Genomic DNA, 17893 nt, shown 5'->3' on the forward strand with positions numbered 1-17893 from the left:
TATCTATCTATCTATCTATCTCATATATATCTAGCTCATATCTATCTCTCATATCTATCTATCTATCTATCTATCTATCTATCTATCTCATATCTATCTATCTATCTATCTAATATCTATCCCATATCTATCTATCTATCTATCTATCTATCTATCTATCTATCTATCTAATATCTATCTATCTCATATCTATCTATCTATCTATCCCATATCTATCTATCTATCTATCTATCTATCTATCTATCTATCTATCTAATATCTATCCCATATCTATCTATCTATCTATCTATCTATCTATCTATCTATCTCTCTCATATCTATCTATCTAATGGTTGCCTACTCTCCCAATTCGACCGGGAGCCTCCCGAAAATCGAGTGCCGCTCCCAGCCCCGTGCAAGAGCAGGCACTCTCCTGGGTTGGCTGCTGGCCCCTGTGCATGCCCTCCATCGCACCCACTCGAGCAAAAGTGGGTGGACCGGGGGGGCAATGACGTGGTTTGGTGCTGAATCTCGTCATCGTAGCACCGCCCCTTGCTTTAAAATGACAGTAATATCGGCATTGTAAAACGGAGGGCAGGGCCATGATGAGGAGATCACGCAGCCATGCACCCGCACCACCCACTTACATTGGTCACTTTGGAAAACACAGGTCAAGAACAAATAAACTTTATTGACTGTATTAATACTCAGTGGATAACGATAATACAAAATATAGCAGCCAGGGGCACAAAGAGCCTACTAAACAAGTGTACCTGACAGGGGCCATGCTCAAAGACTGCCCTGGAGTCTTGTCCTACCTCTGCGTCACGTTGTTCACTCCTTTACATCCGGTTCAGGGGTCAAGCCCAATGTCCGCCACAAACCAGCAAGGCCCAACGGAGATGGCAACCACTACTCGGTCTGTCCCAAATGAGGAACACTGTGGTCAGCGTGAGGCTGCTCTTTGTCAGTCTATTATCGGCGCCTGCTCCATCAGAAGGCGGCCATGGAGTGTCCCTCTAAAGCTGGGTACACACCATGTGATGGCGTGACCCAGCAACGGTGCTATTCATCGATACATCAATCGTGCCGGCCACACCCCGCCATGGGGCCTACTGCTAGCGTCCTGAGCCAGGTGCACCTTCCTGGGGCACTGGGTGACTTGGTAGCTGTTATTAAGGGAATGATTCAGGAATCTGAAGGTCCCCTATCTATCTCATATAGGTTTATTTCCCAATTTATTTTTATTTAGCAGGAGTCACGTTTTCTATGATATTGATATAAATAGTGTAACGAATATACTGCCCAAACCATAAAATGTAATTGTGAGTGGAGCCTGATTTTTTTAAATAATAAAAATCAAGCTTTTGGGGTGCAGTGTTCCTCCAATTGTTAGGTCCCCTAAAAGTCGTAACTTTCCTTCACTTACCAACATTTACTAACCTACACATATATTTATACAGAGCCAGGATGTTCCAGAGGTTCCCAAACTCAACCATCACATACCATGGTTTAAGAATATCCATGCTGGAGTCCAGATGGTTACATCAAATTGACTGAGGTACTAATTAAGGGGTCTATTTTCTAAGCCTTGGATGGAGATAAAGTGAACGGAGATAAAGTTCCAGCCAACCAGCTCCTAACTGTCATGTCACAGGCTGTGTTTGAAAAATGACAGTTAGGAGCTGGTTGGCCTTATACTTTATCTTTGTCAATTTTATTTCCATCCAAGGCTTAGCAAATAGACCCCTAAGTCACCTGTGTTCAAGAATGGATATCCTTAAAACATGGACTATAACGGCAGAGTTTGGGAAGGATATCGACCACATGTAGTATAATTACTGACCAAGCCAAGTAGACTTGTGGGTCTATTTACTAAGCCTTGGATAAAGTGAATGGAGATAAGGTACCACCAATCAGCTCCTGACTGCCATCTCACAGGCTGTGTTAGAAAAACACAGCCTGGCAACAAGATAATACAGGGGGAAAGTTTTCATACAGACACCCTTAAGTCGGCTATTATTGTAATCCCAAAACCACAAAAAGACCCTACCCGTTGCACTAACTATCGACCAATCTCATTGATTAACGCTGACCTTAAATTGTTCTCTAAAATATTGGCCAATAGATTCAATTTGTATCTCCAGCAGCTTATTGATATAGATCAGGTTGGCTTTGTGCCTTCTAGACAAGCTCTGGACAATACTTGGCGTACAGTTAATCTCATCACACACATTAATAGATTTAAAACACCTGCAGTATTGTTGTCATTAGACGCAGAGAAAGCCTTTGACAGGCTATCCTGGCCATTTATGTTTCGGGCGTTGCAGGCGTACGGATTTTGTGTTGGTTTTCTGCAGGCAGTACGAGCATTGTATTTTAATCCGACTGCAATAGTATCTACTAATGGGCTCTCGTCCCTGACATTCAGAATAAATAATGGAACCAGACAGGGCTGCCCCCCTCTCCCCCTTACTCTATGTCTTAAGCATTGAACCCCTGGCGGCCAAGATAAGGGAAAACCCCGATATCAAGGGTATCTCTATTCTAAATGAGGAATACAAGCTCTCACTGTATGCGGACGACGTATTGCTGACCCTTTCCTCTCCCCTGACATCACTTCCCAACCTGGAGGCTGAAGTTGCTTTGTACGGTACATATGCTGGGTACAAAATAAATAGGTCAAAATCAGAGGCATTGGCATTCCACCTTTCCTTCTCTGCTTCCAAATCACTGGAACTTAATTTTGGTTATCTCTGGCCGACCGAAATCTCTCACTTACCTTGGTATCCAGATAACAAAACTATATGAGCAGTTGTATGCAGCTAACTAAGGCCCTCATTCAGAGCCGTACGCTCTGAGCAGAGCGCACGCTCTGAATGAGGGCCGGCCTCCATGAAAATGGAGCGTCCTTCTGGACGCTCGTATAGCTGTGGGTCACCACCCACAGCCTATACGAGCGTGCAGTTTGATGGCCGCGATGGTCGAGACCATCGCGACCATCGAAATTGCGAGCCGGAGCCTGCGGTTGAGGTTTTCAACCGCAAGCTCCGGAGTGATTTTGGCTCTATCAGAGCCAAAATCACTCCCACTGACATCACTAGTGATGTCAGTGGGCCGGCTTTTGACGGGAGGCGTTCCCGTGGGAACGCCCCCGTCAGGGAGGCACGCCCCCGGCACGCCTACCAAAGGGGGCGTGCTGTCAATCAACATTGACAGCACGCCCCCTTTGATCGGACACAACGAGCGAAGGACTTTCCTTCACTCGTCGCGTCTGGCGCATGCGCACGACGGAGCTCCCTCCGTCGTGCGCATGCTCAGTCCAGAACATCGACCCACTTGCGAGCGGACAGCCGCTCGCGAGTGGGTCTGAATCAGGCCCTATATTCCTCTCTTACAATCCATCAAAGTAGATTTGGCCAGATGGGCTCCTCTCTTTACCCAGACTGCTTTATTTGTTTCAAACAATCCCAATTGCTCTTCCATCTATTTTTTTACGCAACATTCAGTCACTATGTGGTACTTTCATATGGCAGGGTAAAAGACCCCGTACTCGTAGAGTTTGTCTGGCTAAGTCCTCTATTAATGGGGGTTAAGCCTCCCTATTTTTGAACGTTATTATTTTGCTGCACAGCTTAGCCACATTATGTCTTGGCATCTAAACCCGGGACATAAAAATGGGTGGATCTTGAGAGCGATTTGATTGGGGACCAGAGGGTGGGTTTTCTCCCATGGCTCCCCCCACATTTGAGACCAGCCTCGGTGCATATGGTTCCATGTGTTAAGGCCACTTTGAGTATTTGGGATAGGGTGAATAAATGGTTGAATTTAGCCTCGTACCCATCCCCCTTGACACCCCTTTGGAGACATCCTTGGTTCCCCTTGGGATGTGTGGGCCCTTACTCGCACCCCTGGGTAGCTGTGGGTGTCACTAGAGTTTTACCTGTTGTTGGGGATTTTTCCCCTCGAACTTTTCAGGAACTGTGCAAAAAATCTGGCCTACAACCAATATACCAATTTGCATATTTACAGATCACTAGTTTTATCAACTCCCTCAGTAAACCGCGTTCCCTCAGGGAACTTAACTCCTCTGAGCGCCTCTGCACTTACGACCCTGGTCGTAAAGCTACTATTTCCACTCTATATTCCCTATTAGCTGGGTCCCCCACTGAATTCAAAGAGCCATTTGAAATAGCATGGGAGACTGACCTAGGTAGGACTCTGGATGATGAGGAATGGTCAGATATTCGTCAGTTGGTCTCTAAGACGTCCATTAACACCAACCTTAAAGAAATTGCTTACAAACTTTATACCAGATGGTACATGGTCCCTGAAAAACTTAATTCCATCTACCCATTGACATCAGACCTTTGTTGGCGTCAGTGTGGACATAGAGGCTCCTTTTTCCACATTTGGTGGGACTGTCCATTGATTTCAACGTATTGGGATGAAGTCATGTTATTGTTAGGTAATATCTTTAACTCTGCGCCTATTAAGGATCCATTACATGTTTTGCTTTGTACACCATTTCCTGACACTTCTAAACCCTATAACAGACTATGTGGTCATGTATTTAACGCTGCTAAAATCTTGATTGCGACTAGCTGGAAAAAAACGCATTCGCCCCCCATTCCTGCATTACTCAATAGATACAATAGATGCCAAAATTTCATGAAGTATGGGCCCCCTGGTACTCTCACTTTAATAGGACCCATCCAGGTCTGGTTTGACCCTTATTTTGTGTTATCTTTTTTTTTATTTTTTATTATTATTATTTTACTAACTTTGCTGCTTGGTGTCCCCCCCACTTTTTTTTCTTTCCTTTCCCTTTCATCTATTTTCTTTTATTCTATATTCAATATTGTATCTATTAGATATTATTGTTTTTTATCCCAAATCTTCTGAGACCAAATTTAAGAAAATTAGGTAGTTTGATGTTTATCAATGTTTTTCTTTTCTATGGCTCTATGTTATTATTTATTTATTTTATTTGTTTGTTATCTAACTTTTGAAAAATTAAGAGTTTAAAAAAAAAAAAGAAGAAAAACAAAGCCTGGCGCGACTTTGTTATGGGCAGCACAGTCGGTGTAATGGTCAGCATTGAGCACAGCACTGAGGTCTTGGGTTCTATTTCCACCACGGCCCTAACTGTGTGGAGTTTGTATATTCTCCCTGTGCTTGCGTGAGTTCCCTCCGGGTGCTCTGGTTTCATCCCACACTCCAAACATATACTGGTAGCTTAATTGGCTCCCAACTACAAATTAATCCTAGTATGTAAGTGTGCGCGTGTACATGTGGTAGGGAATAAAGATTGTAAGGATTGATGTGAATGAAAGTCTCTGTGCGCTGCAGAATATGTGTGTGCCATATAAATAGCTTGTAATAAATAAATGGGTAGCGATTCCAGTACTTTCGTACAGGAGATGTACTAAGCTCTGAAAAGTGATAAACTGGAGAGTGATAAACCACCAGCCACTCATCTCCCAACTGTCATGTTACAGGCTGTGTTTGAAAAATGACAGTTGGGAGCTGATTGGATGGTGGTTTACCAGTCTCCAGTTTATCACTTTTCAGAGCTTAGTACATCTGGCCCTTCTTCCTGAATTATGGGCCTGATTCAGAGCCGGACGCTATTTGCGCTCGCTCGTTCAGAAAAAGGGGCCGGATATTTAAATTGAGCGCTCGCTCTTTGCGGTCTGTTGACACCTCTATGTCTGAGCGAGCGAACGAAATATGCGCTCGCTATTTTGTAAAAACGCCCCCTGGCTGTTCGCATCATACATCATCTCCGCTATTTATTAGATTAATCGAGTACATCGAAAGGCGTATGAACTGCTCGCAGTGCTTGTGGTTGGATTTTCCTACCACAATAATGCAAAAAGTTCAGGCTAAGAGACAACCAAGTGACCTGGCCGATGACGCTGCTTTGTTAATTATGCACACCCTTAAAACGCCCGTTTTGACCGTTTGGCACGCCTGCGTTCGGATCTCCACTCCCCGTTTTCAAGCACCTTCCCCTGTTACCACCCACAAACGCCTCATCCTGTCACTCAAATTAGCAGGCACTCGCTATTTTGCAAACACACGATTTCCGACTGCAATGACTGGTTGGCGCATGCGCATTACAACCCATACGCATGCGCAGATGTGCGAACATCGCTCGGAGCGAACGAGCGGCCGCTTACAAGCGGCTCTGAATCAGGCCCTATGTGTCTTATTTACATCGTGGCCACATACAAAGCCGCTTGCGGTGTATCAGGCACACTAGATTAGTACTTTTGTTGCAATATTATTAGTTTAAACCCACAGATGAAGCATAACGCCTGTCGCGAGCCATGGCGTGGGTCAGTCAGACCTCTCATATTTTGTGAAAGACGTTTGGTGTAAAGTTTATGGGCGCTCCAAGCGGGGATATTTGGCGCAGTTTGAGGATAGGTTATGTGGTCACATCTGTAGGTTTTGTTCAGAAGAGATTTCAGCCCAGGTTGGTAGTGATAGCGCCATCCTCTGGTCTCCTGAGAGATTCAGTAATATTCAGCCACCCAGCCCTCCCCACTCCTCCCACTCACCTATTCTGCAGTCACAACATAAACGCTCCCATCCGGAGGTCCGTGGAAGCAACAAAGGAAAATTGCTTACAAAATTACTTCCAGTGTCCCGTGTGAGGAAACCTTTCAAGGGGTAAACGATCTCCTGTTTGCAGTGAGGCTTCATTCGTGTCTTAGATGTTGCAGTCTATATGAGCTGGCCCTATTAGATTGCAAGCCTGGGTACGATTTCTTTTCCTCCCCGCCGGGGACAGGGAAGCTGTTCCTTGCTGGAATGTGACCCTGCTACAAAAAAAGTGGGCACTAGTTCTGCTAAATAAATTATAGTGTCATCGACGGATCCTAATATTCTTTTATTTGTTCTGTCCCCACGCTCTTACTTACCATGCAGGCATCGTACACTATAGGAATACACTGCACCGGTAATATAATATAATATAATGCAGTCTGGCGTATTAATGTCCGTGCACAAGTCATGAAATTATTGTAACCATTATTATGCAATTAGGTTGACATGCTGACGAGGAGGCAGCTTTACTGCCGCTATTGTAATTGAGAATGAAAGACCAAAGCTTTGCTAGGCAGGAAAAAATTTGCTGTTCATTACCCCTCGCAAACCACAACTTTGGGCAACTAATTGTTACATGAATGGCAAGTGACATTAGCTGGCGTGAGCAAGCATGTGCGGAGAGCGGTCGTGACACGGGTCTTGGGCTACGGCATTCTCTAGACTGCAGCAGGTATGGGGGTGGGGGTGGGGGCACGAGAAGAATTAGCCAGTGAGAAGCAGACAGCGGTGGCTGGAGCAGTGCCAAACCTGAACTTTTAATGAGACTTCTGCAACAATATAACTGGAAACACATGCCGTTAAATTGTTCCTAGTTTCTGACCAAGGAACCTAGCAGCGCAATATATTTTGCAGAAAAGGAAAGAGGTGTTCTAGCTGCGGCTTCAAGAGTTCAGTCTTTAATTTACTTATTTACTGCCTTTTCAATTGATTCTTTCGGTTACAAGTGAGCATGGAAAATGTAAATCTATGTGATTTACTGTTTACAGAGTTGTTGAGGGAAAGGGTCCCTTGTTATATGTACTCTGGCCCTCGACGGCTGGTGCGAAATGATTCCACCTGGGCTGTGTCGGAGGGATTTAAAATGGAGCCAGTCCACAGCCACCGCTTATATAAACCGATTACCAGTGCTATCAGTGTTTGCACAGACACCTTTATAGCATTTTACTGACTATGGGCCTGATTCAGGAAAGAACGCAGTTGCTAATACTGTACGCACGTAATCGGCTGATTGTTGCGTACTGCGCAACGGTACGCAGTGCCCGTGTGCGAACCAGCCTACGCAGAGTGCTTGACAGGAAGTGCCATTTGTAGGTGGTGACGGGAGGGGTGGTCGGGCGAAGGCAGGCGTGCCGGTGCGTTTCAACGCCGTTGCAGGGGCGTGCATATATTATCCATTGAGATGCCCTACGCAGACTGAGGCCTGATGGCGTTCGTTGTAGTTGGCCATTTCTGAGTAAGGTCAGAGCTTGTGCAAGTGTACGTGTTGCTTCGATGGTAGTCTATTGTACCGATGGTTTCGCAGTCCTGCTAAACATTATGGATGTGTGTAAGGTAAAGTGGGCGTCCTTATATTGTGCTGAGATTGCAATGGATTAGCATACTATCACAGTAAGACTGCGTGCGTAATCGGTATTGCATTCGCAGTTGCGTTCCTTGCTGAATGAGGCCCTGTGCTGTAGAAAATGGCTGACCGCTAGCACTCTAACTTACAAACTACTTACTAAATGTTACAGAACACAGCTCTTACATAAGTATGTGTTTATGTTTCAGGGCGATGATGAAAACAGGGGAGATTACAGACAGGGGTGTGCCATGGTGGTAGGCATTTTTCCTATGTAGAGCAGACTTCCTGTCAGTAACCCTATTAAGGAGCAGTGATAGCAGAGGTCAGTGGGACGGGTTACTGATTAGTTAGACAATGTCTAGATAGACACCAGATGTTAGACAGTCAATAGACAGGGACAATAGTTTGACAGGGACAAAAGTCAGAAACAGTAAAGTTATGCTGCCCATCCACTAGGCGATTAAAGCTAGCAATTGAGCGATAACAACCGTCTTATCGCTCAATCGCTTGGTAATCGCCCTCAAATCGGGCAGTTTAATGTAAAAAATGATCAGTGATGCGCGTGCCCGCTGGTCGTTTTTGACATCTATCATCGCCAGTACATGCTGGTCAACCTGACGATCATGTCAGGGTCAGCATGTACGAGGATGATGGATGTGCCTACACTTAACGAGTGAACGTTCAGTGTAGGCACATCACTGACACAGAAACGACAGCACGATTATGATGTAATCGTGTTGTTGTTTCTGTCGTGTAGTGGATGGGCAGCGTAAGACATGTAAAAGGGTCGACAGGTACAAAAGGTCGACAAGGTCAAGAGTTCGACATGAAAATGGTCGCCACAAAAATGGTCAACAATTTTTTGTTTGTTTGTTTTCTAACCCTAATCCTCACCCTGGGCAGGATGTACTAACCTTGTGGAGTACATCCCACCATGCCTCGCATACCTACTGATCACATATGCACTAACATATGCTCTTCCAATAAAAGCTGTCCTTTGCGATCTGCGCTGCACCGTGGACTTCCGGGTTTATGACCCGGGAGTACATCTGCGCATGCGCAGAGGGACGCGGCGGCCGCGGGGCATGCGCAGAGGGATCTGATTGGATCCCTCATACCAGCGCGATGTGGTAGAAGCCCATAGGCTTCTATAGGGTAACGCCAGCAAAAGCTGGCGTTACCTTCCGCAACGGAGTCCCGACGGCCAGCCGATGATACATATATAAAATGTGCTAAAACCCAGAAACCGGGGGTTTTTACCGCATTTCCCATTTAGTATATTCCAGCCCCTAACCCTAACCCTCCCCTTAGTGCCTAACCCTAACCCTCCCTTTAGTGCCTAACCCTAACCCTCCCCTTAGTGCTTAACCCTAACCCTCCCCTTAGTGCCTAACTCTAACCCTCCCTTTAGTGCCTAACCCTCACTCCTGGTGCCTAACCCTAACCGTCTGGGTAAGTGCCTAACCCTAACTGTGGGGGTAAGTGCCTAACCCTAACCCTCCAGTAAGTGCCTAACCCTAAACCCTAAAAAAAAAAAAAAAAAAAGCATTTCATGTCGAACTTTTGACCCTGTCGACCTTTTGTACCTGTCGACCTTTTTGCATGTCTAACTTTAGTGTATCTGACATCTGGTGTCTACCTAGACATTGTCTAACTAATTACTGCCTATCTATAGTCGGGAACCCTTCTGAGTCACATAGACTGCCGATGTCGGGCGCAGGCGCACCATTTTTTTTTCTGTGTTGCAATGCGCGTGTGTTCACATGTCAGAGTTACGATTGAGGCGCACGGGAGACGCACAGTCTCAAAATTACTTATGTATAAGATATTGGGCGTTTCTGATTCCGTGTGCAAAGAGAACTGCCAGATTGGGAAGCCTCTCCCGCACCTAGCAGGGGTAGGTGTAAGTGCTGCTGATAAGGAGGACGCCTGCTCCTGCGAACGGGGGAGTGGGGAAGTTCAGTCGCCTAGATGCGCAAGACTCAGAATTCTGGCATATAGCTGCATTAGCCTTACACTCGCAGCTGGCGTCCTGGAGTTACATGCAGATTGGGAATCAGAATAAACAGAAACCCAGAGACTAATAATACCTCCCAGCCGTCCATATTTCAGCATAAATTAAGAGGGAAATCCAGGGGCGGATCATTTTGTCCCTGACGGAAGCGGTCATGGCCCTGATTCAGAGCCAGACGCTCTGACCAGAGCGCTCGCTCTGAATCAGGGCCCACCTCCATAATTATGGAGCGTCCTCCTGGACGCTCGTATAGCTGTGGGTCACCACCCACAGCCTATACGAGCGTGCAGGTTGATGGTCGCGATGGTCTTGACCATCGCGACCATCGCCACTGCGAGCCGGAGCCTGCGGTTGAGTTTCTCAACCGCAAGGCCCGGAGTGATTTTGGCTCTATCAGAGCCAAAATCACTCCCACTGACATCACTAGTGATGTCAGTGGGGCCGGCTTCAGACGGTAGGCGTTCCCTTGGGAACGCCTCCGTCTGGCTGGCACGCCCCCGGCACGCCCACCAAAGGGGGCGTGCTGTCAATCAACATCGACAGCACGCCCCCTTTGATCAGACACAACGAGCGAAGGAAAGTCCTTCGCTCGTCGCGTCTCGCGCATGCGCACGACGGAGCTCCCTCCGTCGTGCGCATGCGCAGTGCACACCATCGACCCACTTGCGAGCGGACAGCCGCTCGCGAGTGGGTCTGAATCAGGCCCCATGTTTGATGGTCTGATAATGTTAGGATTAAGGGGTTAAATTGGAACCATAGCAACCAATCAGCTTTGAGGTAGCATTAATCACGTACATTCTATAAATGATAGGTAGAAGCTGATTGGTTGCTATGGGAAACTGCTCCCATTCTCCACTTCTGTTGCTGCTTGATACATCAAATATGAACATAAATCCCACATGAAGTAATATATGTTATTTTCTTTGTATTTTTAAGGTACCTCAGAGTTGGGTCCGTTCTCTGATCCCAGGCAGTTTACAAGCATTTCTTCCCTAACGGAGAGCCGCTTCCCTAACCAGCGAATGCACTACCCTGCGACTTTTACTTACACTCCTCCAGTAACCTCAGGGATGTCATTAGGTATGTCGGCAACCACTCATTATCATACCTACCTGCCTCCTCCTTACCCTGGCTCCTCCCAGAACCAAAGTGGACCCTTCCAAACCAGCAGCACTCCCTACCTTTACTATGGTACGTCGTCTGGATCCTACCAGTTCCCCATGGTTCCGGGGGGTGACCGTTCTCCCTCTCGAATGCTACCGCCCTGTACAACAGCCAACGGCGGCACCACATTGCTAAACCCAAATTTGGGCAGCCAGAATGATGGCGTGGATGCGGACGGAAGTCACAGTAGCTCCCCCACGGTGTTGAATTCCAGCGGCCGAATGGATGAATCCGTGTGGAGGCCTTATTGATCATATTGCCTTTCCTGATGCCGTGTAGTTTGTGAGACTTTATTCAGAAAATATATGGAAGTGCCTTTAAAAAAACAAAGAAGGAAACGCATTTTATATATACGATGTCATATTCTGAGTGCGACTCAAAAAGACGCTGATGAAACGTTGCAATAGACTTACCGATCGATAATTATGCTGTTGTGTTACAAAGTGATATCTGAAAGCACACATTGCCTTAACTATATATTTATATTGTACTAAAGTTATTCCAAAGAGAATTACGGCTTTTCCTGGTTTACGCTCTGTCAAATATTATTGTGACTGAATGGGAAAGGAAAACGCAGATAATTGTAGGAATTTAAAAAGACTTATTCATTCCAATACCCAAAAAAAATGTGGTGTAAAAAAATAAAAAAAGTGCCTTATTTTTTTGAAAAAAAGGGATGACCTCAAAAGCAACAGAAAACTGCACAAAGCATGTCCCTACGTTTATTGGAACTTTTCCACAGTTTTTTATCATTATGGTACGGACTCTGAAACAATGCAACATGCACTTCTCTCAATAGCTTCATCTTCTGTTTTATGCCTTTAAATTAAAAAAAAAAAAAAAAAAGCCATAAAGCATACATAATATGGATAAAACGTTGCCTAAGCCAGCACAAACGTAATAATATTCGCTCAAAAAAGGTATGAATTTTATGGGGTTTTTTATATAATTTTTTTTTTAAATTATAATTATGTATAGAATTTGTGTGTGAATTGGGAGTTTTTTTTTTTTTTTTTAATTTTGGATTTACCTTAACAATTTTAATTTATAATTATTTAATAATATTTGGACCCTTAAGTGTTTGTTTATGTCAAAATGTGCTGACAGGTCCCTAAACATGTTGTTTTTATTTTTCTCTTTAATGTCCTATAGCTATAAATTCATCCACAAAGGTTAATAAACTGAGAGCGCTTGCATGTGTAACCTTAAAGAGCACTATTGCTTGCACGCAGCGGAGGCGGCCATCTTGTCGGCCCAGCCAATCAGTTCTCTGGGCACAAGTGTCACCCAAGTCTCTTTAAATTGACATATACAGAGATGGGGACCCTTAGTGGCGCCTAATAAATAAAAGATAATAATAATATGCTGCTGTCTCAGGAATGCTGGTTCGGACCATAACATGGCCGCCTCCATCATGTGTAGGTGATGGGTGTAATGTAATAATGCATGTGTTCCAAGAACTCTAGTATTATAATGTGCCTTGTTTTTATTGTGTCTCTTGAGAGAGCCTGCGGTTATTACTGTAGGGGGTATATTTAATAAAGTTAGAGTTTTTAGAAGTGGAGATGTTGCCCCTAACCACCAATCAGATTCTACTTAACATTTAACTTGCACCTTCTAGAAGGTAATAGCTAGAATCTGATTGGTTGCTATGGGCAACATCTCCACTTCTAAAAATTTTCACTTTAGTAAATTTACCTCTAGGACTTGTATTCAGTTGCCAGAGATATCCTTATAATGTGCTGTAACGTCATCAAATGACAGAGTACATTTAAATATTTCAGCTACGGATGTAAAAACAGAGGGTTATGTAGTTATGTAGCGATATGCAATTTAATTAGCTACAGTGTTTTTTTTTTATGCAACTTTAAAGTCATAAGCACTATTGTTTCCATAGTCATATCGTTAACATTTTTTTTTTTTTTTAAATGCACTGCCGCCAATCTCTGCGACTTTAGTCTTGCACTTCTCTGTAACTACCATGATTATGGGGCAGGTCCGAATAAAACCTACATGCACTAATTGTTAGTTTGTGTTAGCACTGATGCAGTGACTTGTCCTGTCTTTAGGCCTAGACGATTTAACCTGAGAGATGCGTTGATGGAAAAGCAGTATGTCTGGAAGGATGGAACTCCATACACAAAAGAACGATGATTTGCTTGAGAGAGTCTGCTGTATGGTAAGATGCATCAAGTCTTGGAGAGCAACAAAGTGGAGACGTTTCCCTAAGCAACTAATAAACATCTAACAGTCATTCATCTGGCACAGTCTTTGAAACGACATTTGGCGGTTTTGGGCAATTACTCCACTATCTGCCTCCAGACGTGATGCATCTCCTCTTTAGTATTAGACAGCTGCCTAGGGTACGTGCAGTACTGGGGTCTCCAATCTGAATCATAATATTGCTAACATTAGCCATGCCCGAAATGTTGGTAACACAACCAGCTGTGGCTGAAGTTATTGACGTTACTTAGCGTCTTGCCTTGGGGTGTCTCTGAGATGGCAGAGCAGGCTCTGTCTTTTTTTCTGCCTTAAACCTTTTTTTTCTAGTTTAATGAGTTTTGTGCACTTGGCCCATTGTTATTATTAATAGAGACCCAGCAATATTATATTTTTTTATACCTGCTTGGCCTTGTAGGTGTCATAAAGTGGAATATGCCATTTTTGCAAATTCCAATTTTTCATTTTGCAATTTCGAAAACTCTTTTCCGGTCCTGCTGCTGCTGCTGCAATAATAATTGTTCCTCTCCTGTATGGAATAGGAAATGTTGGTACTTGCTTGTGCACTCGGCTTGACGTCACACAAAATCATGTTTAACAGTTTGAAACATTCTGGGGGGAGATTCCATTAGCTGCTGCGGAAGCAGGACTGTAACGCAGGATATTGAAGTCAGTAGGAAGTTTTCGCTCTTGTATGCTTGCACCATATAGAGGGGTAGGCAAAAACAGGCGAGGGTTTTCCTGCCTTAATAACCTCCGACGTGCGCAAAAGCAGATTGCTCTCGCTTAATTGAATCAGTGTTTATGAACAACATTGGTAATTCCTTATGTATTACATTATGTTTTGGAGCTATTAATTATGTTTTGATGACCCTAGCAACAAGTGGTTAGCAGACAGATCAGGATGGACAGACAAATCGAACAGATCAGGGTGGGCAGAACAGGGTGATCAGACACATTGGATAGGGTGGGCTTTGAAAAGAATGGGGTGTGCCTTATTTTATCCTGCAAAGCTTAAATGTTAGTAGGTAGGGGCGCCAAGAGGGAAGAAAAGGCGATGGGGGAGCGGGTACTAATTGCTCGTGCCTGGGCTTTTTAGAGAGCTCAGGCCAGGTGCTGATGGGGATAAATGCCCAAAGGGGGCATGGCCACGCCTCCCTGATTTGACCATGCCCCCTCAGTATACAGGCCCTGTGGATGTCTCATCGGCCCTGTTGGGAGGTACAGATTAAGTAATCGTCACAGTAACGGGTAATATTTTAGCCTCACAGGAAAGATTAAGGTAACAGTTTGGAGACCTGTTTAATACTGAAAATGTTGAGGATCTGTTAAATATAATTTAGGCTGACGTTAACTTGTCTGTGTTGCCGTCAATGTAGCAAAGCAAATTGTTTGCCTGTGGATCTGATTCTAAAAGCTGGGTACACACTGACAGATACATTGGCCGATCAATTGATCAGCCAATGTATCTGCTGCCTGTCGGGCAGTGTGTACACGCGATATGTCGATGAATGTCGGCGTTCACCGACATATCGCATTGAAGGTGCTGCACAGCCGATGGACAGATATGTCTGCAGACTTCTCGGCAGGTGTGTACGGGCGGTCTGCAGACCACCCGTACACACAGAACGGCAGCCGTGAGGGAGGGGGCGCCCCCCACGCACACCGGGACACGCCCACCAGGACACGCCCCCTGGTCTCCAGGACCCGCAGATGATGGCCGTTCAGTGTGTATGAACGACCATCATCTGCAGATATATCTGTCAGGTGTGTACCCACCTTTAGCAACTTTGTATGAAGACGCAATTAGCGATTTTTCTCAAACTAAGCATTGCATACTCTTTGGTTTGTTTGTGTACCCAGAGTCATTTGTATGTATTCTGGCTGCCAAATTCAGACCGATCTACTGCACCTAGCATGGGGTAATGGGGTAATTGTTTAGTGCAGATGAAAGTTACGATGACTGCACTTCCAGACAGAGCAGTGGGGGGGCTGTGCGTTTAATGATACTCGTAATTCGGAATACTCAGGTGCTGTCGTATTAGCATACCATTCTCAATCCGTTCGTTGTGGATTTACAATTGCGTACACATTACATGCCATTCAGCCTCGGGCCCAGTGTTTGCATTTCAATTGTATTTTGACGCCTATGCTTTAGCCTTCCTCTTTCTCTAAACTTCTCGCTTCATTTACTATTGCCAGTGCTAATTGCACTCATTCATCTTTATGAACCCCTTCTCGTCAGCTCATTAAGGGCCTCATTTACTAACGAGTTTTATCACCAAAACGAGTGATACACTTCACTGTGTATGATAAATGGTGCTCCAGCCAATCAGCTCCCCACTGCCATTTTTCTAACAGTTGGGAGCCGATTGGCTGGAGGACCATTTATCATACACAGTGACATTTATCACCCGTTTTGGTGATAAAACTCGTTAGTACATGGGGGCCTATGACGTCCCAGGTAGCTGAAGAGGCAATGAAAGTGACACTTCTCTCTTGTAGACTTCATTGTTGGGTCAGTAAGATACAATCGAGTGTGCGATTAGAGAGAGATCTGAGGTATCTGTGCCCCAATGTAACACACCCACACCGGGACGTTCTCAGCTATGAAAGCCACGTCTTATTACCATCGCTGTTTCCTTTGCGTGTTAACGTTGATGAAGCAGGTGCAGCTTAGCACAAGTCTTAATTAACTGCCACGACAATTCCGCGGCCGGTTAGCGGAAGTACAACTAAGCAGCTGAAAGAGATCTCCGACGAGCTTATAGCAGTATGTGCCTTAAATTATGGATATATAATCCTGTAGCTGTAAGCATTCCATTTGTTGATTGTTTTGTTTACATTGTCAGACATGTTGAGCAGCACTTACGTGTATCCGTCACCCAGTTACAATGAACGGCGGCCAGTTGTTACCTGAAGCAAAGCAATTTATTAGGCACCTGGGGGCTGATTCAGGAGTTAGGGTTTTAGCGTGCAGGGTACATACAGCATGAAAATACTGCATGCACATACATAATGGTTAGCTGCATATTAGAGTCGCGCTATGCTGCGGCCTTCTCACAGTTCTTATATCGGAATGCGCAGTTTACATTCAACGCAGCACAAAATAATTTCTCTAGGTGATGGCGTGTGAAGCGTCTCTAAATAATGAACATATGAAGGCAACATAAACTAAGCAGCTGCTTTCAGAAACATGCCACCTATGCCACAGTCACTGCCAGCCATTTTGTGCGCTGGACTCACAACAATACAGGCTAGAAACAGTTTAGGGATCACTGATGTCACTGAGGCACTTTATGACCAGAATGGTGAGACATGGGCTCTATTCATCTATAACCAATTCCTTGTGAATTGACAGCTCAGTTATACTGACTTCGCTCCACAAAATGGCTGCCAGCTCTGTGCTTAGGGCTCTTTTTAGTAACGTGGCGTAACTTTCAAAAATGTCTGCTATTCCATAACAACCACACATTTGGAGCAGGCTTAAAGAGAACATCTGCTTGTTGCTACTGGCTACAGTGCTTTTGCACTGTTTGCCTCTTGGCCTTAGTTGATACTGAGTACTGGATTTTTTTAATTATTATTTTATACAATATAACAAAATTATACTTTCCATTTTTTTGCAAGTTCTGTAACATAAAAATATTATTTTTTTCTTTCCTTTGATACATTCAGTGTGTGGCTGCTAAAAACTAAAATTGTCTGTACTCCCCTTCCTAGTGCACACCCAAAATACAGTACAGTATATCAATAGTATACGGATATAACCTATGAAACCACTAGTGACATTGCTGAGAAACAAAATGGTTCCTAGTGACTTGATAGGCTGTATCCTTATAACAACAATTGGTTCAGCTCACAAAATGGCCGCCTCCAATCATCGGTGACAGGTGCACTTTATAAACGTCTTCAACTGCCATTGATTTTGCCTTACCTAACGATGTCTTGCTTTATATATATTAAACATCTCAATTTTGATCATTGTACACATATTTTGTTGCCACACAAAAGGGGCCTATCATAGCCAAGTGCCAAGGCTTAATGTCTGTTTGTGACATTGCTCTTACTGTACCAGTTCTCAGGAAGCCAGGAATAATATAGCCTTTAGCACTGTGTCAACATTACATTCCAAAAATGGTAGTGTGACCTGAAACAATTTTTATTCACAGGTTAACCACCAAAAACTCCAGCACCAGCCATGATATATGTTGCCATTCGAAAAAAAATTGAATAATAATTTTTTAACGAGGTACAATATCTATAACATGGTACTATCTCATACTTTATCTATGCAAATGTTTGAAAATATGTCCTGTTTACAGAGGTCTATT

General features: G+C 44.4%; 1 protein-coding gene across 1 annotated transcript in view; it reads left to right on the forward strand.

Moving 5' to 3' along the window:
- Positions 1-12225, forward strand: part of RUNX2 (RUNX family transcription factor 2) — a 203130-nt gene extending 190905 nt beyond the window's left edge. Inside the window, exon 7 of the mRNA XM_088467256.1 lies at positions 11112-12225. Within this exon, the coding sequence (XP_088323382.1) occupies positions 11112-11590 (479 nt within the window). The 3' untranslated portion in view covers positions 11591-12225. The remainder of the gene's footprint in view (positions 1-11111) is intronic.
- The last annotated feature ends 5668 nt before the right edge of the window (positions 12226-17893 follow it).

This window comes from Taudactylus pleione, unplaced genomic scaffold (assembly GCF_031769625.1).
Source record: "Taudactylus pleione unplaced genomic scaffold, aTauple2 ptg000070l, whole genome shotgun sequence".
Taxonomy (NCBI): Eukaryota; Metazoa; Chordata; class Amphibia; order Anura; family Myobatrachidae; genus Taudactylus; species Taudactylus pleione.